General features: G+C 40.2%; 1 protein-coding gene across 2 annotated transcripts in view; it reads left to right on the top strand.

The window, feature by feature from the left end:
* Tmem64 (transmembrane protein 64) overlaps nt 1–26,729 on the top strand; it is a 42,220-nt gene extending 15,491 nt beyond the window's left edge. Inside the window, exons 3-4 of one of the 2 annotated variants that reach the window (XM_021160752.3) lie at nt 1,303–1,474; nt 26,620–26,729. In XM_021160752.3, coding sequence (XP_021016411.1) covers nt 1,303–1,474; nt 26,620–26,666 — 219 coding nt within the window. In that variant the 3' untranslated portion in view covers nt 26,667–26,729. Of the gene's footprint in view, nt 1–1,302; nt 4,902–26,619 lie in introns of those variants that run through there. The other variant, XM_021160753.3, reaches the window with a different exon arrangement.
* The last annotated feature ends 214 nt before the right edge of the window (nt 26,730–26,943 follow it).

The following is a 26,943-nucleotide window of genomic DNA, read 5'->3' as shown; positions in this document are numbered from 1 at the left end:
ACCAGGCTGGCCTCAACTCAGAAATCTGTCTGCCTTTGCCTCCCCAGTGCTGGGATTAAAGGCATGCGCCACCATGCCCGACTTGAAACTTTATATTTTCATGCCATTTTTATAAATTGCTCAACTGTAATTGTTAGTACTTCCTAAAACTATAGAATCATCTCGTTTCCGACACAGTTTGTTAACTCCTTCTTTTGTTTGAATGGGCATATTTAAACTTGACATACATAATTCTTAGTTCAGGCATTTGTAGAAAACATGGAAGCAGTGCTTTGGGGGTGGTCTGTTGATGTTAGTTACAGCTCAGTGGTTTCAGAGGGATTTAGTGCAGCTGGATTGTGAAGTAGAGGAGAGAGGAATACTCCTGAAGGTGGCATATGTCCAAGTGTGATCTGCTTTGTATGTGCTCTGTGTCGGTTACCACGGAGAGATGAGTTATACTGAAGTTCCTAGGTACAGGCTTTCTTTCCTGTTTCCCAGCTCTCCGCAAACTCCACTGGTTCATTGTCATCGTCCTCCTCTACTTTTGGCTTGAAATAAATCAAGCTGTCTTCACTTGTCCACACAGGCTGGTTTGTCCTCACCTCCTGTGTCCTCAGGAGACTCCTCCGTCTTCTTTAGTATCAGAAATTTCTATCGAAGAGATGTTCTTAACCTTGTGACTGTTTTCTAGCCTGCTCTCCAGCAAATGGTGGGAGAGAAGCTTGTGTTCTCTAGGAGGCTTGTTCCTCTGGCCTCCTTTTATTTAAATAGAGAAACTTAAGAAGGGTGTCTTATACACCCTGTTGGTTCCTCTCTCTCTTTCTTTTATACTTCTGAGACTAAGGAAGAAACTGGGTGCATGCTGAAGAAAGTCAGTGCAAAGTGTGTGTCTCCTACCCTACACGTTTAGCCCAGCCCCTTCTCATAGCTTCTATGTCTAGTAGGTACCACAAATACAGTGTATCTTATACAGGTCTAGCATCTTGCTCACACAGCCTGTAGCACACATTCTCCTAACACTGTCATTTCTTTACATTGTCTCATAGTCTATTGAAAGGTACTACTGAGTTTTCAGAAGGTAAATCGTGTTTCTCTAAGGAGAAATAAAACAGTTACAGAATTTAGAAACCCACTTTCTTAATGCCCAGCTTACCATTGTATTCAACAGTGGTTGCTCAGTTAACAGCAAATAGCTGTGTGACTTCCTACCTGTCACTTTTAAGAAATATCCATGTGAAGCCTTTTTACACTGTATAGTCATTGAATTCATTTCCTTTAGTTGTATATCATATCAGTAACTGCTCATCTTTTCATTCACAGATTGTTATAAGCATTGGCCTCATGTTTTATGTAGTCCATCGCGCTCAAGTGGAATTGAATGCAGCTATTGTAGCTTGTGAGATGGAACTGAAAACCTCTCTGGTTAAAGGCAATCAATCGGATCCCAGTGGCTCTTCCTTCTACAACAAGAGGACCCTCACGTTTTCTGGAGGTGGAATCAATATTGTATGATTCTTACAAACTGTGATTGTTGAGAGCCTAATGCGCTGTCCAGGCCTAGCAGTCACTTACCTGATGGCAGAGACAAGTGCTGTTGTATTATGGCACAAACAAAACTGACTAGTTTTTAAATTGCACAATTTTCTAAAAGCAAGAATCATTTTTTGGGTCTGTCAATGTAAATGTAGATGCAGCTCTAGCTGCCCCTTGTTATACCTGTAATGGCCTATAGGTGTGCACTTTAGTGTTTTTGAATTATTTTATTGCTGGGACTTATGAACAGAAAAATAACCCAAATATTTTCTTTCTGTTTAGTATCTTTATTTATAAAGCCCATGAATAGTTGTGTGCATCTGTCTTTAAAGATGAGTAAAAGTATAGAGTTCTCAATGGATCTTGTTGGATGTTCTTTGCTTAGGCATTCTCTCCAGAAGGGTAAACTGTTTTGTTTATTGTTCACTTGTTTGCTTCAAGCAGAAAAACTCTGCTTAATTTTCCTTGCTTGTAAGAAAATAGCTATATTTCAGTTGAATGTATGTTAATGTTATCCAGCATTATGTCACTGTGGGTCATTTACACCTTGCGGTACAAGTGTAAATCCTACATTGTGGGACTGAAGTGCTCTTAAGACCCCTTTTATTTTCACTGTGTAATATGCAAAGTGAAAGGGACATTATTTAGCGGGTGGCTCACAAGTGGAGCCTGCATTCTTATTCGATTATATTGGTTTCACCCATTAGGCCTCATCCAAGGGCTGTCCGATAGCACTCTTACCAAACCATTTCCCCCTTTTATATTCATAATTAGGCTTTGAAATAAACTTATTGTTCCTATAAAATGGTGGGCTTACCATCTCTGACGTCATTCAGGTGGCCTTGTTTAGTCAAAACGCCTTGTTAAAAAGAAACAAGCTTTAAAATCATGTTTATAGTTTCAGTAAAAATATATATATATATATATGTCCCCATAGCTTTCAGCTTTAAAACTATAAGCATTAACAAAAATCCCACATTCATGCTGTCTGCTGCATTATTGCTGTTTTGTTTGGGGCTTTGATGTTCCTTTTCCCTGACAAGACTCAGGAATTCTGAAATGTGAAATTGTCTCAATCCTTTATCTTGTAGCATGTGTGTTTGCTAACAGCACTTAGGACTTAGCATACAGTAATCCAACATGATTTGTATGGCGTGCACTCATTTATCAGCTTTATTTTTAAAATAGTTTAATTGCAAACTTAATGATGAGTTAATTTTGTTGCAAATGAGACTGTAGTTGATAAGGTAACGTTTTCTGTTAAGGACTTCACTTTTCTATGACTGTTCCAACCTATCAGAGCTCTCTCTGCTGCCTTTCGCTGGCAGTAAAACCTTTGCCCTGGGTACTGCTGACATCTAGAGAAATCCTGCGCAAGCAGATTTTTCTAGTCTTAACACCAGAGAAGAATTTGATTGTGTTCACACACAAGGTTTTTGCCCAGTTCAGGTGGTTTTCCTTCCCCTGCTGATGCATAAATCCCTCTGCCTCTGAGTAGCAGTAGAAGACCAGAGTAACTGTGACGAAAGGCAGCTAGCTGGTCTACAGTGCATGCCTGGCCTCCAGACCTTTGTTATCGGTAGAAAAACAACTATACATACCGAGTCCTTACTGTCTGTTTAGTTAAGTTTTAGTTTAACCATCCCAATAAAAGAAATATTTGATTTATTCTTTTTAGTACAACTTGGCAACATTTTTCTTGTGTCTCTCATTGGCTATTTTTTGTTAAAGGAATCTTTATTTGAGATCACTATTTTCATGCTTGCTTTACAATTCATGTATTTTGAAGTGCATTATATTTACTTAGCATTTGTAACTTGAACGACTTCACCAAATGAGTACCTTTTGGTAATTTGTAATAACTTCTTCCAAATGTTAACACGTTCCCTGGTAATTGTATTACATATGTAAAGACAAAAGAAATAATTTTCTGTATTCTGCCAATCATAATTTTATATAATAAATCATCAACTTTTATAATAGTATGGATTGACAATTTCTAAAGTACTAATGTAGCAATGTTTTTCCTTTCTTTAGTCTTCCCAAGGAACCAGTAAACAGCAGTTCATTATTGCCATGTCATTTGATAGGTGCATCTGGTGGCTGGTGGCTGGGCTATATTTATATTCACTGTAATCTGTGCAGCAGAGCTGTATCTTGTTCACTGTCTCTAGTCCTGTACCCTGGGCTTACAGCAGCAGAAGTTCTCAAGCAGTGCTCTGGACACATATTGCCTCCAGCCATATGTATTCAAGAAATGCATATTCATAGAAATGAAATATGGTGTCCTTACATTGGTTAACTACAGTCTAAAGTTGCTTTATATTCATTTAGAGTCCACCTAGTTTTCAATCTGGTTAAAGTTTTGGTCTATTTTTCCTAAGATTGCCACTTTGACAAGTTTGCATTACCTCTTTTTTAAAACTGTGTTTATATTTACTGTGCTCTTATGTCATTTTTATTTGATCATCTGATTTGTGAATAATTGAAATCTGTACTCTTGGTGAAAAATCATGTTATCAAGTCTCTGTTGTTGGAATGTTCATTTTCAGTTTATATTCAGAAGTGAATGGATATTTTCAGAGTCAGCCATACTCACCCTTGAAGCACTGTAACCAGCTGCTAGTGTCCCACAATTGGCTTTCCCCAATGCCCATACAGTGTCCCCTTGGGGAAACTGTGGAGTTCAGTTTGTTTGCCCTCACTGTAGGCGCACACAGCATCACACCTGTTAACCCGTGGTGGTGATTTGGACTCTTCCTGGGGAAGTTACATGACTTACATTGTTGTCTGTGAGGCTGATCTTTCCAGTTCTTGAAAGCTGCTGGGTGTGTGCCACATTGGTGCAAATAGATCCTTCCTGTGTGGCAGATGAGTGCCATTCACAGAAAAGGAGAATTGAAGAGAAAAAGAGGTTTATTGTGAAGCCAGATAACTGTAACTGGGTTGGTGGCCTTGGTGCTGAGATTATGTTGCAGCTGAAGGCTACTCCCAGGCTCGGAATGATCCATGTAATATTTATTGTCTGGACCCTCAGATTAGATGTTTCTGGTTTCTTTTTTAATAAGGTATTTAGGATATATATTTTTAAAGTTCATTGCTTTAAGCTGAAAAGCCATTTAAATGGAGGAGAGGGATTGCTCTTGTAGGCTATTTAAAACTCAGGAGTTCAAATAAACTCACAAATTGAACAGACACTGTTGACTTTGCAACTAAATTATGACCTGGTATGTCTGAGCTGCACAGTGATTGCTGCAGACTGTTCTCAGAGGTGGCTGGGATTTACAGTACCGAATTCTAACAGCAAAGCAGTTACAATGTCTTGAAAATTGGTGTCCCAAATCACTCGTGTGCCTAAGAAAATAAAAGGAAATATTTTATTTTTCTTCTCTCTTCTCTTTCTTTCCCATGGTTGTAAAGATGTATTCATGGGAGGGAACAGTTCCGGGGGAAGGGAGGAAGAATGCTGCTCACTGTTGATGCTGATGCTTGCGCTCTCGATGCCATGTCAGGTGTTAGGACTGTAGAGGAGAGGCTGTGGACAGGCGATTCTCATTTCTTATGTTAGCATTTGCTCCTCAGCTCCTGTGTCATAAAATGCCATCTGTTAAACACAGGCATTAGATGTTTGATGCTTTTTCATAAAATGGAAACCTTTTCCCAATCTAATTCTCTGTACCTAGTTTCTCTGATGTTTGCCTTGAAAGCACATTACAGCTACCAGAAATGATTCTTCTCAGCATCCAGAGTGATGTTTGCCTGTGTTACCTTTTACCTGATCCAATGCTGTTTTTCATCTTTTGCTGTCAAAACTGCATGCTAAATACACAAAATAAAGGGTTCACAAGGGAAGTCAAGTGTAATGATATATGCTTGTAATACCAGCGCTCCTGGAGGCTGAAGCAAGAGGATTATAAATTCAAGGTTAGCCTGGGTTACACCTTACTCCCTCCCACACACAAAAAAATAAAGAAGCCACAAAGGAATAATCATATTTCAGAGGCTGAAAACTGGATATAGCATCACTATCCACATCAGAGAAGCACACTGGCATTTCTGGTTGCTTGTCATCCAAGGCCCTGAGCCACCAGGCTGTGGCCCCTCTCCTTGTTGATAGTAGAATCTACCTTAGCACTCCTAGGTGTGGGAAAATGTATACCAACAGTGTATGTACTTGAGCTAAATAATGAACATCATAGCATAGCATTCTGTGTATTGTAGTGTTAAACAAGGTTGTGCATGTGATCAATTTATATTGAATCACCCTTTCAAGTTTGAATAAAAGTAGTTATCCAGATTTAGTAATCAGCAGGTAATACTTCCGCTTTAAAATGACTCAGAATTCCTTGAGGCAATAATGTGCTAGATAGGAGACTTGAAAAATCACAAAAAAATTGTTTGCAGGAAAATTGAATAGGAAAAATATGCTGCATATAAAAACCAAAAATAAATAATTTGAAATTCTTATAGAGTAGGAATGTAGAGTAGAACACTTTAAGTATATCTAACATGCATAAAGTGTGTGGCCAGCATGAATGTTTGGAGTACGACCTAGCGTGTATCTCTTGTAATCTTGTCCAAAGCTTACCTTGGCTAGGGACGAAGGGTACTAGATAGTTTCCCACTTAAATCTTCAAATTACAACTTTGATTTCAAGTCAGTTGTCTGTTGTTTTTTTTTTTTTTTTTTTTTTTTTTTTTTTGCAATGTCATGATTCTGCTGTGAATGTGCAGTTGTACAGCTTCATGGAGAGCCAGTGTTTCTGGGGGATCTTGGAGAGGGTCTATTCATTGTGTGGGTGTGGGCTAGATCTAAGAGCACTAACTCTGAACTATATTTTCTCCTCCACTTCCCTGGGTTGCTGGGTGCAAGTGTGTGTGTGTGTGTGTGTGTGTGTGTGTGTGTGTGTGTGTGTGTGTGTATGTGTAGTGTGTAGTGTGTGTGGATATGTGTGTGTGTGTAGTGTGTGTGGATATGTGTGTATGTGTAGTGTGTAGTGTGTGTGGATATGTGTGTATGTGTAGTGTGTAGTGTGTGTGGATATCTTGCCAGAAAAAACAGGGCAGGAATTTCTCTGGTATTTGCTTGCCTAGTGTTAGTGGGTTTCTGAAAGACCAGAGCCAGAGATTCTGGAAACAGTTTGGCTTTTCAATCTGAGACCCTCTGAAAGAAAATTTCATTTCATTCCTACCAAAAAGTACCATCCTCTATGACACCAACAAGTTGCAGAGGGGCTGTTGGGCCTGAGAGTTCCCTGCTATGTAAGGAGGAGAAAATTGTGCAAGAGCAGATGCAGAGAAGTTTCTTCTAAGGTCCTCATAGCTGGCTGGCTTCCCACTCCTCCACTGGCGTGGCTGGAGGCTTGTTAATTCTATCATTGTTCTCGTGGCACTTGTTAGCAAACTGAGCATGGCACTGAGGAGAGTGACGCAACCATGATAGGAGATTTAGCAGTCCTCAGATAAGATGAGCTAGAGAGTTCCAGAAAGTTGCAGTGACTGTAAGAAAAATGACCCCCAAAGACCCATTGCTTTGTATATGCCTGTGTGATAGCAGCATCTGCATATGCCTGCATAGGATGAAATGTAGATGTGAAACTGCCAAAGGGAATTTACTAGTTTAATATGGGTTCCTTAGCTGGGAGGGGCTGGTGTCCCCGGATGGAATGAAGAAGTGAAGACAAAAGGGAAAGGCCACACTTGAAAGTAAAATGGTGTGGCAGAAGTTATCCTTGAGTTAACATGTGCCTGTTCCGGAAGAGCACACATTCTTAAGGGCCTTAGTGAAGGACGTACCTTCTACTTAAGGTCAGCTGTCCGATTTAAATCCCAGGCCTGCCACCATTTCCTGGATGCAAGTCCTTGAGAAGTTAAGAAAACAAGACATTTCTGTTCTTCTATTTCACTGCCTGGGAGGTAATAGTCTGTCTCCTGGGTTTTGGGGAGAGTTAAAGGGGCAGTGTAGGGAGTGTACTGTAAGCTGCCACTACCCAAACCTACCTTGTTCTTCAGAGCTGAGAGACCCTTCCAGTGTGTGGATGTAGAAGACTAAGACAAGCCCGCCATTTACAAGCAAGAGCAGGGAGCGTTAAAACACCTTCATGGCTCCAGGAATTTTCAAAGACAAAATATAAAACAAACCCTGCATGCTCCATACATCATAAAAGATCAACTTAAAAACCCGTTGGGACAGAATGTGTGACTGAGGAAGGAGGCCTTGGAGAAGTCACCGAGTTGGAAGAGGTATAGGTGTTTGTTACTGGTTTTGCTTGTTGCAGATGGGAACCTTTAGTCAAAAAGACAAGATGGTGAATGTTGCAGAGGGGAAGGGACATTGATTTTGTTGTTCTTTTAGCCAGATGAGTTTGCAGCTCATTCCTTCTTCCCAGTTAACTGTTGCCTCCACCAGCTGCTCTCTTGGTTACTATAAGATAGTGCATCGTGAAGCCTTGCTTCAGTTCTTGCGTTTGAGTCATGCACACTGCATAGGTGCTGCTGGGTTTATTACATCTTGTTGATGACGCCAGTCTACATTTTGTATCATGTCAGTATAGTAATGTGACTGAGGGAAAGAACATTTAAATTCTCTGACTTTGCATTCAGCCAGCCACTGTTTTTCAGTAAAAAGAGAAAACTGCCTAGATAAGTGCTTGGCTTGGGGTTACACAGGTATTGGGGAGTAGGGGGACTCCTTTGTGAGGAAGGGGGAGAGTGAAAACAGTCACAGTGTAGCCTGAGCAAGCCTGTGATGAGCAGAGGAGGACCAAGCAGAAATGAGAGAGCAGGACCAGGCATCATGGGGATTGCAGGGCATGGAGCAGAATTAGGAAATATACTGTCATTAGTGATTGAATGAAGTCTGAAGAATAAGTGCAGACCGTTAAGGAAAGAGGAAAAAGATGAGAATTCAAAGCACACGAAGTATAAATATTTAAGAACAGCAAGAATGTGAAGGGCAGAAAGCAAAGTATTAAGCCAGCGCTGGAGCAATACATAAGACGCTGTGTTATAAAGGCACAAATGGATTTGTATATAAAAAGCATAGATTTCATATTTATGGATAAGAAAGTGCTGAAGTAGCAACTGTCTAAATTGTGAATTGCAAACAATAGTTTAGGGAAGTTGCAGAATGCCAAAACCATTAGTGTAACGAGTAATCAGGGACAAAGTAATGGCCAGAAATCAGCCATGACAGTAAATATTAGGAAGTCAATGTGCAAATAAATTTGGCAAATGTACCTGCAGTGCGGATAGGCAGATGAGGAGGCTCTGGGACAGCTCACGGTCTCTGCAATGGATGGTGGCCTAACTAAGAGCAGTTTAAGGCCTGAGAGCTGAAAGGGAGGTGGAAATGCTGCTGGGGTGTGGTGACCAAGGAATAGGCTAAGTGGTCATGTAGACATAAATCCCAAGGGGACAGTGGGCACTGATAGACGCTCAGGAATCAACAGGATGTGCTGCTTTATAAGGTGAGTGAGGATCATGGTAACCATGAGGAGAGGGTCTACACCTGGTAGTGCAGCCAGAGAAGCAGAGCCACCAGCATTGGAAGGCGGAAGGTTCTAGAAAGGACCCTGATGACTTCAGAAAGGAGAAATACCATTAGGCAGATGTTGGTATCTCCGGGACAGTGCATGGAAGCCTGAAGGAGTGTTGTGTGACTTCCACTAGGAAATAGACATGGCAAATATAAGTCTTCCAATTGCTTGTACCGGTTTGGCCAGTATGAAGTCGAACAGTCTTCTACCCGGGGAGTGAGGATGATTATAGGAAAGATAGACAAAGGATGCAAGAGACAGACAATGGGAGGGTTGCAGGTCATTACCATGCCAGCCATGAGTGTATTTCTCATGACCATCTTATACTACACCACTGTAGGAAGCAAAGCCACAAGCTAACAGACAGTTTGCTAGAATATAACACATAAGAGATTTGTTCCCATCCCAAATCCTCCCTGTTCCATCCACCACGGTCAATAGAACCTTTAGTCCTTTGCCTTGAGCCTCAGGTGCACCTCCTCTTATCATTCCTTGCTTCAGCGGGCTAGGAAATCTGCCAACAGATCCTGACCTGCCTTGATTCATCCTGGCAGGCAGCCCCTACACCCCTCACTCCGTTTCTCTCTTCTCTGCTTCAGAGAAGCAGCAACTGGCACCCTACAATAACTGTAGCAACCAAAGAAATAACAAAATCCCCAGAAGTGAAGAGAGAAATGCCTTTCCAAGGGGTTTGCATTGCTTACTGCCTTTCCCTATGTTTTGTTTTTTTTTTTCTCCATGTGGTACTGAGAATGGCACCTCACGTTAGGCAAGGTCTAGGCTAGTGCTAGGCAGGTACACCACCACTCTGAAATACTTAGGGTCTCTCATTTTGTGAAACTAGAGTTTCACTAAATTGCCCAGACTGGCCTTAAACTTGGAATAGCCCTGCTTTAGCCTCCTGAGTGCCTAGGAGTACAGGTGTGCACTCTCAGGCTTGGCTTTTTTCCCTCTGACATTACATGTCTTTTCAATTAATACCCCTATTAACTGTGTCAGTGTAAACTTCCAAAAAAACAGACTGAATTCAAGAAGAGAAAGTGCAGTTGGAGAATAGAGAAAAGATAAGTGCTAGGACTAGAATTCTTTCATATTAAAGTCATCTGGGAAATCAAAGCACTTGCTATGCCTGGCCCTTCTTTCTAGCACCTAGAAAGTGGGTGCCAGCCAATTTTGATGTTTACTGTTGATTTAAAACCTGCTAAGAGGGAGTGGCTGAAGTTTGTTTAGGCAGTGAGGGAAATTGTCATTTACAATTTATGTTACTATATGAACTTATTGGGTTGTACCCTTAGCTTATCTTGAAGATAACAGTATAGATTACTGGAACATTGGCCAGGAAACCATGCCATAACAGCTTATTTCTGATCATTGCCAATTAGCTACAAAAGCGATGTTACAGCAGAAAATGTTCACACTACACTGTTCTTACTTGATGACTATGTCCTTCTAAAGGGAGTCTTTATTCTTTTAATTTTAGGTAATGTTTCAAAGATCATCTGCAGAAAAATACCCAAGAATTTTTCTCTTCTCCTTCCCCTTTCTTCTTCTTCTTTTTTTTTTTTTTTTTTTTTTTTTTTTTTTTTTTTTTTTTTTTTTTTTTTTTTTGAGACAGGGTTTCTCTGTGTAGCCCTGGCTGTCTGCTGTCCTGGAACTCACTCTGTAGACCAGGCTAGCTTCAAACTCAGAAATCTGCCTGCCTCTGCCTCCCAAGTGCTGGGATCAAAGGCATGCACCACCACTGCCTGGCACCAAGTATTTTTTTAGAAAACGAAAAATGACTTAAAATTAACTTCTTGCAAAGAAACCTGAGAATTGAGTAATAATTGGGTTGTTTCTGTGATAAATGTAAGTACAACTTTAATTAATTTTTGATTTTTTTCTTCCATCTCTAAAATAAGCATATCAAAAGGCTCCAGGGTCAAGCAGATCCAAGATCATCCTTACAAAACTCAATTCTAAAGATTTTCTCTGTTAAATGTTTATGGTCCAGTGAAGTTTATTATGTTCAGAAAAATAAGGCAGACACAGAGAATCAAATACCATGTCTTCCCACTTTATGTTGGAAACGAAAATGTTGATAACCCAGATTAGCAGTGGGGGTAGGTGGGGAAGGGAGAGTTACAGGAGGAAGTTAGATAAGGGCTCTGAAATACCAGGAGGAATTGATTCAGTGTTCCTATAACAGTAGGATTTCATTACACCATTCCACAATCTACTTTAGCCTAACTAGTGCAATTCCCAGCACATCAAAGTGAGCAGTGTTTGATGGGACGGAAATGCTCATTATCCTCACTTGATCATTATACATTGTGTTCATGTGTACACTTAGTGTTATGCACACCATCAGAGTGCATGGACATTATGTCTCCATGAAAAAATGAGTTTAAAAGCATTTATTTAAAAGTTTGATCCACTTTAGGAAGCAAAATGCTATTCAGATTTCTCACATCCAGAAAGAAAAAGTTGTTTTCTTAAGGATCAGAAAGAGTAGGTGGTATAGTATCCCCTTGCCCCATCATGCTTTGTACACTACAGCAGGACCTAGAGCATCAGTGAGAGCAAGACCCCCACCCCCACCCCCCAACGCCCGCCCTGAGTTGTCCACAGCAAGGACCAACCATCAATTAATGAAATCATTCCGCTGTCCTTCAATATAGATTTTGGTTAAGGCAGAAGTCTGAATATATCAAGTCCTATAAAACATATAGTAATTACAAAGGCTTTTGACATGTAACACATTCCTTGTAGTTTCGAATTTCTGAGATAAAGGAAAATGATTTGGGACAGGGGAGATGGATCAACTGGTAAAGTGTGTGTGTGTGTGTGGGGGGGTCATCCCACAACACATGAAATGAATCCATAGAGTTGAAGACCAAGGGATTTCTGGATACACTGTAGTCTATTTGGCTCCATCTCTAGTTGAGCCAGAAGTTGTGTCTCCAGAAAGGGTAGATTGCATAGGTGTGTGGATACACACATCTTTAATCCCAGTGTGCAAGAGGCACAGGCCTGCAGATCTCTTGAGTTCAAGGCCATCTTGATCTATATAGCAATTTCCAGGCCAGATAGAACTATTGAGACCCTGTCTCAATTTTTTTTTTTTTTTTAATTTAAAAGAGAAAGGTGGATGGTACCTGAGAAACAACACCCAACATTGTTGTCAGGTAACCTATACAACACACACACACACACACACGAATGATTTTTGGAGCATATAGTTAAAATAAGACCAAAGTCTGTTACATGGCAAGATAGAATTTTTCACTGCAAAAAGGAAGCAAAATCTGTGCAAATTCAGGGAATTTATAAGAAATAACTGAAAGAAAGGGGAGATTATTTGTCAGTCATGGTTGCCAGGATTTTCTTACCTCCTAGCTATGTATGTGTAGCATATGGTAGGTGGCATGAGGTAGTGTCCTCCAGCAGTAATAATGCTTTGTACATGACTGTGGTCCTGATATATTTCCAGGGGGCAGATGAGGAGAAAGGGGAGGGGAGGAAGGTGAGAGGGAGGGGGAGGAGGAGAAGAAGGGAATTACTTGGAATGCTCCAGTGTCCCTTTGGCTTGGGGACCTTGTGAGCACGTTATTTGCTAGAATCAGAACCAAAATGAGATTTCCCCCCCATACTCCCAAAGGACCTGTTTTTTCTATTCCATTTTTACTTGCAATTCTACAGGAAAGTTGAAGATGCTTTAGAAGCTTTGATTTACTAATTGTTCACCCTCAGCTCTTGGCTGCAGATGGAAGGTGATGCTTGGTATAGGTTGTCATGTGTATTATGGTTGCATTCTTTCCAAGAAGTGGTGAAATGACGGTAACTTTTGCAAAACATATAAGCTGTGACGGACGGGCGGAGTGGGAGTTCCTTTCTCACTGCCCGACCCACCTCATTTAATATCAGATCATTACCAGTTCTACAGGACACAAAGCTTGGGGGAAAAAAAGCCAAATATTTTCACTTAGGTCTGACATCAAGTGATTTGAAATTATGACTTCTGTTGGGGGTCGGGTACCAGAGCCAGTTAGACTCATGGTGAATTGTAAATTGGTCTGTCAGGGTATAAGTGTTGCCATATAGCAACACTGGAGTAGACTGGGTTTCTCTGATACCTATGATAAATGGTATCAGACCCAAATTAACTTCAACTTGAAGTCCCTAGGTTAACATCAGGCTTAATCAAATTAGAATCACCTTTCCCCTTATGACTTTCCACCTCAGATTTCAAGGAGAGGGATTATGCCCCACTGTTGATCTTATGGGGCTTGCTATAGCAATGTCAGGTCAAATTTACACGCAGGACTGAGAAACTGGCTGACCCATGATCTTGTCATGTGAAGTCCTTCAAACGAGTCTACCATCTTACAATAAGTATTACAACACATTTTCCTGCTTTATTAGTTGTAATAATGATGCAAGGATCATCTTCAAAAAGTGTTCTGTCTCTGACATGGCTATTTAACATATCAAAGTGGGCTTGCCCTCCAGGTTCTCTCAGCATCCCTCAGTCCTTACCTGTTAAAGAGTATGGTTGCTATACTCCATCCCATACCCTAAACTTCTCTAGCCCAAGGGCTGGGCTGCCCTTCCTTATATGACCAAGCCATTGTTACCTGGCCCTTTTGTCTACCCTTTACTCTCTCCTTTCTTCCCTGCCCCCTCTTCTCATTAGTGGCCAGCTCAGGATTATGTTCATTCTGGACTCTTCCCATATGTCTCTGCTTCTGGCTTTGCTCTTCCTCATTTCTCCCCCATCATACTTAAGAGCAGTTATGTCCTTCTTTTCTATTTCTTTACTTCTCGTTTTCCATTCATTCACCTAGTGCTGAAAACCAGGGAAAAAGCCTGGTAGCTGGTGTAGGGGAGTCCTAAGACCAGCTTAACAAAGTGAGCAAAGACAGACAACTCAGATATTACTGTGAACGTGAGTGGACCTTAGGGATTTATAAACCTGATTTATCAAACCTTAATTAAAAATCTTATTTTTATCTATCTAAACTTTTTAGAGCCCCAGTGTTGAACAGAGTTAGCAGAGGCATAAAAGTAGTTGTACATATATTTTTAAGTTAGGGTCTATTAACCTGAGTATACCTTTATAACATTAGGAATTTATCATATACAAATCCATCCTAATCCAAGATATTTTGAAAACTTACTATTGCTTCCTTAGTCTGAAATTAGATACAATGATAAACAGAGGGCTCAGTAGGACTAAGAAATTTTATAGGTGCTTCCTTGGTTCTTTTATCCACGTAGTCATGTTAAGATAGGGGTAAAGTCATGTGGTATGTACCCTTTAGCCTTAGTAGAGATGGCTGCCAGCCATGTGGCTATTGTTTAAAATATGTATATTTTTGGTAGACTTACTTATTTTGGTAGATCTATTTTTTTCTTAAAGCAAGAGTTGAATCACATATATAGTAAATTGTAGCAATTTAAGGTTACTCCTGCATAGATTTTTTTTTAAATTATAAGCGTTTTGTTATATAAGTTTTAAGCCAAAATGAACTATAAGCCACCATTGCCACCTGGTAGTTACATGGGTTCTGGGGATCTAAACTGTGGTCCTCACTTAGGCATCAAGTGCTTTAACAATAGACCCATATCTCCAAGCCCCTATGTAAGAAGCAAGACATACTCTCAGGATCTTTGGCAATGCTCCATGTTCTGTATTCTTCACCATTAATTAAATGAGAAGCATTCATATTATTGGTTTGTTTTATCCTATCTAGTAATTAGTAGTATTCCTTGTGTTTCTATGAATATTTATAATTACTAGTTTTACATTGGTAATTATATAGATTCTAGTTGTAGAGTTTTTATTCATCTTTCAGCTTCAAGATACTTTACCTAAATACTTAGCTACTTCTGTCTGAAAGCTCTTTTTTATGTGTTTATTTATTTTTGAAAACTTCTTATATTTTGATCATGGTTTGTCTTTGTGTGTGTGTGTGTGTGTGTGTGTGTGTGTGTGTGTGTTTGAGACAGTTCTCTCGCTGGTCTGTAACTTAATATGTAGACCAGACTGATCTCAAACTCCCAGAGATGCTCCCGCCACTACGTGCTGGGATGAAGGGTTCATGGCGACACGCTCAACATGGCTTAATCTTGGCCTCTGATTATTATTATTATTATTATTATTATTATTATTATTATTATTATTATTTGGTTTTTTGAGACAGGGATTCTCTGTGTAGCCCTGGATGTCCTGGAACTCACTTTGTAGACCAGGCTGGCCTCGAACTCAGAAATCCGCCTGCCTCTGCCTCCCAAGTGCTGGGATCAAAGGTGTGCACTACCACACCCATCTATTTTCTTATTTCTCTAACAAGATGAAGTCTCACCCGGATCCTCTTTAATGTCTTGAAAAGCATCTCCTGTTACAATCTCAGTAGTAATTATACTTCTGTCATTCTTGGTTTGTCTTTCTCTCTTCTTTTCCCTGCTTAAAATCCTGTTTCTAGAATAACACTCTAGGATGCTATACCATCATGTACTAAATATTTCAGACAATAGATATCTTCCATGTCTCTTTTCCTATCTGGCATTTTTATTAGTTATCATTTTTCTTAATTTTTGTTTGTTTGTGTGAATGTTAGTGTTAAATCCTATTTTGGTAACAACATTTGACTGTTGGTTGCAGCAATGACATGAGTTGTCTCAGAAACCTGTGCTTCTAAATGATTTACAGTGGAGTTCAGGGAGCTGTTCAAGAAGGAGCACAGCATTGGTGGGGGGGGGGGAGTGGAATGACGTCACATGATTGTTTTTAATGCAAATGGGATGAAATACATGGAGTAAAAAAGGATATCCTGTTTCTCACTATGAGAGAAAGGAGTTACAAATATGAAAAGGAGGAAACTTAGAGTGAACCAGTTGGTACCAGTTTAGAATTTTAATCTTATTAGTTTTTAAACATGTGCAATAGATAGAAGATAGATAGATAGATAGATAGATAGATAGATAGATAGATAGATAGATAGATAATAAATATATTTTGTTTAAGCTCTGCTCATTGGGAGGGCCTGGGAGTAAAGATACTTCAATAGCAATAGTGTCATCTAATACCCAGATGTTGGTTTCAACATGCCATTCAACTAAAAGGAACTGGTGGTTTTTGAAGAAATGGGTAACCCTAGGACTGGGGCAAGGAAAGACCAAGTGGAGTCTGGACCTGTTTGGTACTGATAGGAAAGAAGCATAAAAGAATGGTAAAGACCCTTCAGAAAGACACAGCAGTCAGCATCTCATCTCAGACAACTGAGGAACAAAATGATAATCACAGCTTACTTTTCTGCAGCCACCAATTCAATACTTGAGAAACCAAGCTGTTACCACAGCTGATCAACTAAACATCACAAGAAATCGTGTGTGGTGACCATGAATGTGCCCTGGAAACAAAGCGTGTTGTGAAGGAAGGAAATGGTTGACACATCAGTCTGTCCCCTTGAATACTGAGGTCATTGTTTTCCCTGGATGGGCCAACCAATGCTGAGTGTGCTGAGGGAACTGCAGTGGAGTCTGTCCATTCCTGCCTCATTTCTTCCTTTATCAGGCAGCTCTCCTTGGAGATGCCCCAGCAGCCTCTGACACTTTCCCAGAACTCCACTGCACTCTGTTTCTTCTTCCTTTTTATAGACCTTGTGTTCTTACCCCTGCCTACTCCTTCCTGCTCTGCGCACCCCACCCCCATCCTTTGCAAATGTGTGCATAACAAACCTATCATTATCTCTAATCTGCCTTGCCTTCTGCTTCTTGGTAGACTCAAAGTGATAAAACCATATATGATGCAATGAGAAGGGGGCAGGGTAAAAAGGCATTACTTCGTGGAATTTTTACTAACAACATATAATATGAATATTTTCATGAGGAAATACAAGGCACAAGCTGAGATAGTAATAGAAAATAAAGAGCCGGTAATCTTAAAATTGCCAAGCTTGACATTAAAAGAAAAATAGAAACCAGTGCACCTTGAAGGATCCTAAGGACATATGACAGCTGAGTAGCATGACATCTAAATACAGTATGTGGCCCTAAATATAATCTTTGTCATGAGAGACACTATTAAGATGACTGGAAAATTTGAACTGGCTCTTTGTTCTAAATGATAATAATGTGCTAGTGTTTACTCTGGATTTGAAGGCAGAGGAAGAACTGACAGTCTCAGGGATCTAGGATGGGTTTAACATGCTTGAAATGGCACAGAAAACCATACCTCTCTCACTGTTGGTCCAACTTCATTGTCAATCTGAAAAGCTTGTTTGCTAAAGTCAGCCTGGTTGACTGTGGAGAATGGATGGATTACAAGGAGACCAGAAATGTCTGGGAACCAGTTCGAAGGCTGTATTCAGTGTCTAGACAAGAGCACAAAGGCAGCAGGTACAGCAAAGAGGAATTCCAAAGTCCACAGTTCCCAGTGAAAGAACCTTTAACAAACTGGACATGGCAACTGGAAAGAGTGACTGAGGATGACGTTTGCATTTGCTCAGGCTTGAAGAACTGAGTGGGTGCTCACAATTCTGTAAGGACGGCAGGAATGAGTTGGGGAGCAGAGCGAAACAGCTCTGCTTCAGACATGTTAGAATGAAGATGTCTGTTAGACATCCAAGAGATGTTAGTCAGCATTGGTTATAAGGGCCAGACAGTTAGAATGAAACCTTACAGGTATAAACGTTAAGAACCCAAACCCCGAGAGCCTTTGTATTAGATGGATCACCCGGAGGATGGAAAGAGCGTAGGTCTAGTTCTGACAACCCCAACATTTGCACGTCAGTTAGAAGAGGTTAGTGGGAATGCAAAGAATTATCATCTGCTCAAGGCTTCTAAAGAACTGTAAAGGTAGGACTTGGTAGTGGAGGGCAAAGGACCAGTGCTGGGTTTTCCAGCTTCTCTGAGGTAGGTGCGTGCATAAGGCCCTCAGGCTGTGGGGGCTAACCATTCTGTGTCCATTCCTAAATTATCTTCCTGCAAAGGTAGCTGGAACAGCAAAGATGAACTCTTAGCAGGTTCTAAATGTGCATATAAATAGGCGCAGCCTTTAAAGGAGGTTTGGGAATTAACTGTTTCTCGGGAGGCTCATTAGCAGCTTCCTGGAGTTACAAACAGGCAACCATTTGCTTTATTACATACATAAAAGGGAGAAGGAGCCTGTCTCTCATCTGCCAACCATCCCACGGATCAGGAAAAGACCTGTGAGAATTTTCTTAAGGTCCAATACATAGGAGGCCACTTAGATTTTCCTTTCACAAAGCAGTCTTATTTTTCAATTCTAAGTGATGTGTGCATTAAAGACACAAAACGGGTACATTGGTGTAATAATACTGCATGCTTGCTATTATACACATTAAATTAAAGTAGCTTGACACTCTAAAGATAAAGACAAGCAATAAATCACTGCCAGCACCACGTTAACAGATGGATATAAAAAAACTTAGTAGATGTGGAAACACTTCCCAGGGCTGTAGGAATTCATGCCCGGCACCACGTCAGCAAGAAGCCATCACAGACATTTTTAGTGACTAGATGCCAAGGGATCTATTTCAGTACATGGTGTAACATGCTCTCCCTTAACTTCTACCCACGACTGTCCAGAGAGCTCCAGGGAGAGTTGATGTCAGAAGACAGAACTCTTAGGTGGTCTGTCAGTCCAGCAGGAAGTGTTCTATCTCAGCTTTATTATTAACCGAGGAGTTGAGGCTTCACTGAGCAGACTTGGCCCTGATAGTTCCCTGGCTCTGTGTTCCTTAACCGACTCACTTTGTGAGAAGCATAGAGTAGGGTTAGCCATGTGGTCAGTTACTTTAATGACATTTATAGCTACAATTGTGCAGAACAAAAGAAGTCGCCTGGGCAAAACCTTTCCTTGACAGTAGCTTGTGCACAGTTGCTTGTCTTATCTTTCACGGAGTAAAATGCATATACATATATGTGCACATGACACATCATACACAAGAAAAGACAAAAATGTGCTTGTGTTTTTCAGGTTAAATGCTTATTTTTGAAAATTTACTTTCATGGCAGACATTTTCATAGTTCATGAACAGGTAATTTACATCAGACATGTGAATAGATTTTTCAAAATGAAGGGAAAATACACCACTTATCATAAGAACAGCATCTCACTAAACAGTATTTTAGAACCTTGAGCACTTTCAATGGAACTGAAGTTCACATCATTTTAATGAATTCCAAACAATCATTGCTTCAATGATTTCTGAATTTGCCTAAATGACATGTATTACTACTTAATAGTTAATACAAAACATGTCAGTGATTTTTCCTGCTTTTTGTGATTTAACCCTGAACCTCACAACAACTAGGCAAATGCCCTCTGCTAAAAGAATTCAAAATAAATATTAAAAACTAGATTTTTGTTCCTTCCTGTTTTATTTCTGCATATTTAAAGCACTCTTTTTAATTTTCAAAGATTTTAGCATACTGCCTTAGTCAGGGTTTCTATTCCTGCACAAACATCATGACCAAGAAACAAGTTGGGGAGGAAAGGGTTTATTCGGCTTACAATTCCATACTGCTGTTCATCACCAAGGAAGTCAGGACTGGAACTCAAGCAGGTCAGGGAGCAGGAGCTGATGCAGAGGCCATGGAGGGATGTTCTTTACTGGCTTGCTTCCCCGGGCTTGCTCAGCCTGCTCTCTTATAGAACCAAGACTACCAGCCCAGAGATGGCCCCACCCACAAGGGGCCTTTCCCCCTTGATCACTAATTGAGAAAATGCCCCACAGCTGGATCTCATGGAGGCATTTCCTCAACTGAAGCTCCTTTCTATGTGATAACTCCAGCTGTGTCAAGTTGACATAAAACTAGCCAGTACACATACCAACTATGTCTTTGTAATTAAGTTGACAACAGGGTGATAATGTTTCTGGAGGAAACTGTGCCAAGATGAGCTGAATATTGTCTCATACATCTAGAATAATTTAGACAAACTTTGCTCAGGATTTAATATCCATTTCTTCAAGTCCATGAACTTATTTTTACGTTTCAGCATAAATAATGACAGTGGGGGGTGGGGTGGGGGTGGGCAAAGAGCTATAGTGAGAATTATAGTTTCCTTAAGAACCCAGTTGTGTTACGTAGTTGTGTTATTGTTTTAATCCTAGGTGTGGGATATGGGGCTGCTTCAGATTTTCCATACCTGCTAATTATGACTTGTCTAGGAGGAGTGTGATTTTTTGCCAGCTACAGATAGTTTATGTTTGGAATTCTGGGAACTCTTAAGAGGGTATAAATGTGAGAGCCCTGAGGGGTCTGTGGCCATTTCTGCTCCTGCTGGTCATCCCTTCTACTTCTAGATCCTCCTGCTGGTCATCCCTTCTACTTCTAGATCCTCTGTTGCATTTGCTGCTTTTGCTTTTGCTGGATTGCTGGATTGCTGCATTGCTGTGTTGCTATTTGCTTGTTGTTATTGCTTGGAGATATCCTTCCAATGAAGATTGGATATGCCCCTAGGAACTAGACACCCCAAATCAGCAGGAAATAGACTAAAGAGACCTAAACTCTCTCTCCTTTCTAATCTTCTTTCTCAGCTTCAGAGAGGAATATCACAGAAGAGGTGAACAGATAGATGGAAGGAAGAAGAAACATAAAATTATTTTGTTGAAAAAACTCATAATGGTACCTTAAAAAACATAAAATTTTAAAAGAAATGTTTTAACAGTAGATGTATTTGTAAAATATTTTTGCTTAAGTACCTTTATAAATTAATGTAGAAAATTTGTCATTTTAATCTTCTTTTGTATTCCTTGAGTTCTATATTATGCAAGAGTGAAAATTAAAATGAATTAATTCTCTTTGTGGCAAATTCCTTTTTGAATATTGTAAACTCAAATATAATAGAAATCATTCGTCATGTATGTGTTTCAATTGTATCTAGTAGGAAGTAATTTTCCAATTTTAACTTGTCTTACTATATAGACTTTACAGGTTGACTAAATGATGTTAATGTGAATAAAGTAGAGATGAACACCTAGACAATTAAGCTCTACTATTTAAATATTAATGTTAACATTAAGCATTCTGTTTATTTTGTAAGTAAGATTCCTTCTTAACGTAATTAAAATCACATTAAAATTGCTAAATTTTCATATCTTGTTATTGTAATGCAAATCCCATGTTAGGTTTCTGATGATGGAAAATACTCGAATGGCCAAAATAATAATTTAAATGGTAGTGTAAATGCAGAAAATGAACTTATTTCTGAAATAGACATCTATGCTATAAATTGTGTAAGCTAGATGATTTTCTCTACACTTTGCAATTTTGTTTTATTTCTGGAGTTATTATTATTATATTATTATTATTATTATTATTATTGGAAAAATATTTGTCACATTCAAGTGTAGCTGTGAAGCTGCTTTTAGGAGCATAGCATGAGTGTTTCCATAGTAACGATGTTGCATTTTCTCTAGTGACTGTGGCCCCCCTCATCTCCTGGGAAAAGGAATTCCTCTTTCAGCTCATCTGATTTATTCACGAGTGTCTGGCTTTTTAGATAGCCCTGAAATTTGAATATAGGATAATGTCTAACATATTTCAAGTTCCCACTGTGGTTCTGGCAAAATGTCAAGCACTTTACAGGAATGGTAAACCTCATGACTGGGAAGTGTTTTGGAAGACAGATTCTAAGCTGAGTTTCTAATCTCTAAGTTTTTCCACTTCCCAGTCTAGAGCTTTTCAATCCTGAATGAACTGCAAAGCACATCTCCAAGTACATCCCCTCAGCCTGTCCTTCTGGGAGTACCTTAGGTCTTTGCGTATTTCCACACATTTAAATGGTGGTTACTGGTGTCTGTGCCACAGTGTGGAAGGATATAGCCAGGGCACCACCCTAGAACAAAGAACGGATTTAGAAGCAGACCCATGGACTGTTTCCCAATCTGTCACTGATGTAAATGTTCAGATTCAGCAGTCCTCCAACAAGTCTTTCATACTTATAGCATCCTTTCTTTGTTGTTTTGCTTCTTGTGCAAGTATTACATATGGAAAGTAGCTCAAGATCTAAGAGTAACAATTTCTTCCATTGGTATCTTGTTATGCTGTATGTTGGTTATTCTTAATTGATAATTAGGATGTATATTATTGTTCATTCACATGTACACACACACCTTAACTAGATTTCAACCAAAGTCATTTTGTGTGTGTGTATTACTATTTCTGTGTTTAGGTTTCAATCCTGAGATTTGTAAGGGTGCATAACGAAATATTTTTTAAAGAAGCAATACTGGCAAGCTTTTAAGAAACACCATGAAAAGAATCATGTAAGAAATGAACTGAGTTCCTTAAGAGTTCTTGAGTAGCACCAAAGAGAAGTCAGGAACCTCACATCATTTTGGTACCTGGGATGGAAGATAGAATAGTTTCCAATCTCTAGGCACTGTAGGTACAGCCCAGAGGACTCAGCTGACAGTCTCGAGTGGTTTAAGTAAACACGTGGTGACGCACAAGCATTTTCCTCCAGTGTTTTGTTTTTTGTTTTGTTTTGTGTGTGTGTGTGTGTGTGTGTGTGTGTATGATAAGATGATTTATTTTCAATGCACAAACCACAGGAGCTCATCTGGAAACATGGTTTCTCATTTTCCAGAGTTTGACCTTAACAGAAACTCTCCAGGAAAGATGAAATCAAGTAGATGAGCTAGAGGCAATGATCATTAAGTAAATTGATTTAGAAATTTGTTATAATGAGATTTATTTCATTAACCAGTGAGTGCTTTTCATTTAAATAGTCCAGTCCAGCTCTTTCCCTGGCAGAGGCCATCTCAGCACTTCTGTTGGTCATTTGGTCTGCCACCTTCAGTACTGGCCAAATACCCAGCTAAAACAAAGCTGTCACTGAGGGTGTGAGGCTCAAGGTCTTAGTGAGTAACAGTGGACTATTTATTGTTAAGGAAAGAGTACCAGCAAGAGAGGGGGCAGGAGGTGTTAGACATGGGGATCATAATAAGTGACTTCTTTGGGGTTTGTAGGAAGCAAGAGATCAACTGACTGGCCAACCCGATGCTATGGAACACACCAACTACCCCTCCCCCAGAGCCTCGCTGCATATCTTCTGTCTGGATCATTGCTCCTATGATGGTTCCTCTCCTGAGCACTTCGTTTACAGAAGTATGGCACTATTGTCCCAACTTTTAGCTCTCTGGCTGCATAACACTCACAGAGTAAATAAGTGGAACACAAAGCAGTGCACCGGAGTCTCATGTCCGTAGTCAAGCTCGAATAAACGGATGCGGAAGTGGTGTTTCAGGAAACTGGCCCCCGACACCAGGCTTCCGGTGTGCATTCCTGAGTGCAGGCATATGTGTGCCAGGCCTTCACAGAACAAAGACCAATATTCTTAAAACCCGCAGGACTGTCTGTTTCTTGCCTCTGATTTTCCAGGAACTGCAATCCTATTTAAGCCTGCTTTCCCTCATTGTCAGGAGAGTTGATCTTCCTGCTTCCTGATTGATTTTCCCCTGGTGAGCTCCGTGCATACAACAGGAGTAGAGGGTACTGACTGATGAGAGCACTTGGAAGAACAGACCACAATTAAGGAAGCAGGGTATGACACAGGGGCAACCCCAAAACTGTTAAAGATGAGTTCAAAAGTTAAAAACAAAAACAAAACACAACAACAACAACAAACCCAAAGCCACCAAGTGCTAGAAGAATCACAACAACCTAGCCAACAGTGGAGGACAACAAGGAAAAAAAATACATGTACTCATCTCTGTTTTTTAATTTTACCTTTTACATTTATTTTGTGCTGAATGTGCGTGAGTGAAGACATGTGTAGGCCAAGGAGCATGTGTAGACGTCAGAGGACAACTCTCAGAGGTCAGCTGTGAAGGCTATACTTTGCCCTCATGTCCGTAAGGCAAGTGCCTTCCCTGAGGAGTCACCTGCCAGCCTGAAGTTGTACTTCGCTGTTGTTGGCTTCTGTCTTAGAAGAGCTCTGAACCATCAGAAAACCTTTCTGAAAATTTAGATTCTGCAACGCTTGCACTGTGGAGGAAGATGGAGTTTCTCAGTCTGAGAACAGCTGCCTTTCCTTAGCCTCCTTTCTGGTCTTCCAAATTGCCAGAAATGTTGCAGTCAGGAAGCAAACAAAATAGCTGTCAATGAGGCATAAATGTCGCATATTTGCTATTAAAACAAAACAAAACAAAACCCACGATATCAAGAAGTTGAATTAATTATTCAGACAAAGCTCCATTTAAAAGAAGCTTCTATATGTGATGTATAATAGTTGTGAAATGTTTCTTTTTATCATGCCTCTGAGCGCAGAGAGCTCCTTCCCTGAAAGTGTTCTCAGTTCCACAAGGCACAGTTAGGTCCTGGATGAAAGCCAGAACCATGATCAGATAATATCTAGGACCTACCAGAGGAACTTGTTTTTGTGGTAATGGATCACCTGCATAACACCTGGGGGGTGGGGGTGGGTGTCACCTTTTTTATTCCAATGAGCTATCAAGGCAGACTTGACTCAATGGGTCAAAAATGAGTGTCTTTCACATACTGCTTTAAAACCTAGGGTCACACCCTTAGCTTGCCTCCCTGGCACCTCCTGATGCCCAGGGTCCAGATTATGATAATTCACTACAAACAACAATGTTCTCTTTGAACACTCTTACACAGGCAGTTTATAATATCTGAACCTTGACTGCTCATCTGTAAACTATGAAGATTAAGGAAGGTGGTGAAGGGCGCCTGCGCAGTGGGTGGCAAGAGGGAAAGCCGGACAGGCCGGTATTTTCATTAAAGAAGTGTATGAGGGCGTTTGTTGGGCTTCTATCTCTTCCCACCTTCAGACTGCTTCGCCCCCCCGCCCCTCCCCCCCCTCCCCCCCCCCCCCCGGATTTCTCTCATGACTTCTTGGCTCTGCATCACAAAACTGATCTTTCCATCTGATATTCTCAGTTTGCAAGGCCAGACCCAGGCACATGGCCTGGCCTACTCAAAGACTTTTAGTAGAAACCACCACTTCCTCACAATCCAATTATGGTTTGTTTGTTTTTCTTTCTTTCTTTTTTTTCTTTTAGACAGCTGCCTGCTGTTGAGCAGGTTTCATAACTCTTTGCACAGCTTCCACTCTAAGTGACAGCTTTTCAGAGACCTTGAAAGAAAACTGTAGACCACAAGGAAGACAAACATTCTATAAGACCAAGAACAATTTTTATTTTTGAAAGCAGTATTTCTAATTTACACTCTTCTGTAAAAATAAATGTGATCTTAAGATCCGTTGGCTTAACATGTTAAGGTGTTGAGATGTTAAGCTTTCTTGGGTACTTATGGTGGTATTTGTCTACACTGACATAGTAGTGCCATAGAAACCTGAATTTAAATGTTATATTTAAAGGTATTTATAATATTTAAAAATTAAAAATACATGCATTTACTCACTGATAAGTGGATATTAGCCCAGAAGTTCGGAATACCCAAGATACAATTCACAGACCACGTGAAACTCAAGAAGAAGGAAAACCAAAGTATGGATACTTTGGTCCTTCTTAGAAGGGGGAACAAAATACCCATGGGAGGAGTTACAGAGACAAAGTGTGGAGCAGAGATTGAAGGAAAGGTCACCCAGAGACTGTCCCACCTGGGGATCCATTCCGTATACAGTCACTAAACCCAGACACTATTGTGGATGCCAACAAGTACTTGCTGACAGGAGCCTGATGTAGCTGTCTCCTGAGAGGATCCCATAGTGCCTGACAAATACAGAGGTGGATAGTTTCAGTCAACCATTGGACTAAGCACAATGTTCCCAATGGAGGAGTTAAAGTACTCAAGGAGCTGAAGGGGTTTGCAGTCCCACAGGAAGAACAACACTATGAACCAACCAGTATCCCCAGAGCTCCCAGAGACTACACCATCAACCAAAGATTACACATGAAGGGACCAATGGCTCCAGCTGCATATGTAGCAGAGGATGGCCTTGTTGGACATCAATGGGAGGAGAGGCCCTTGGTCCAGTGAAGGCTCGATGCCCCAGGGTAGGGGAAATGTAGGACCAGAAAGCAGGAGTGGGTGGATTGGTAAGCAGGGGGAGGTGGGAGGGGCTAGGGAGTTTCAGAGGGGAAATCAGGAAAGAGGATAACATTTGAAATGTAAATAAAGAAAATGTGAAATTTAAAAAATGTTAAAATTTTAAAAAAATGTAATTAAAGTTTGGAAAATCAAATTTAAAATAAAATACATGCATTTTAAGTTTGCCCAGGAATTCCAGACTGCTGCTGATGTTCTTATATTTTATAAAGAACAGAAAAATCAGGTTGAATGATTGACTCTAATCTTCCAGTAAATGATAGAGCTAGGTCAAAACCAGTCAAACCTGAGCACTCACACTCTGGCTTCCACACAAGGTCTTCAGTGGTCTGTGCAAGAGTGTTTACTCTATCCAGGAAAGATGATATTCCTTTAAGGGAGTGCTCAGAGGGCTTAAGTCATGGTTCTCTTTGGTGTACATTTTTAACCTTTTAGCCTTTTAATATTTCCTTTATCAAAGCTCATGGGGTTAAATTTTAAAACACTAAGACTTACCTGTTCTTCTGTGTTCCTTGCAGCAAGAAGCATAAGGCTTCGGGAGAGCCACACCACCGTACATGTCTGAAATTCTTTGTGAAGGACACAGCGGCATAACCTGGTGAATCCATTCAGGAATAAAGGCACAGTGAATCCTGTGGTTGGAATTTTTCTTTTGTTATCAAAATACTAACAACATTGAATTAACTTTAAACGAAGATGTACCTGCATACTAAAAAATAAGGTTGCTCTATGCTGAAATGCATGCATAAGGCCCTAAGTTAAATTCTCAGTACCACACAGACAAAACGTGTTTATTTCTCCATATTTGAAATGAAATGTCTCCTATGTAGAGCTTGTCCATA

This window comes from Mus caroli, unplaced genomic scaffold (genome assembly GCF_978045245.1).
Source record: "Mus caroli unplaced genomic scaffold, Mus_caroli_1 scaffold_6, whole genome shotgun sequence".
Classification (NCBI taxonomy): Eukaryota; Metazoa; Chordata; class Mammalia; order Rodentia; family Muridae; genus Mus; species Mus caroli.
This window is presented reverse-complemented; position numbering and strand designations above follow the sequence as displayed.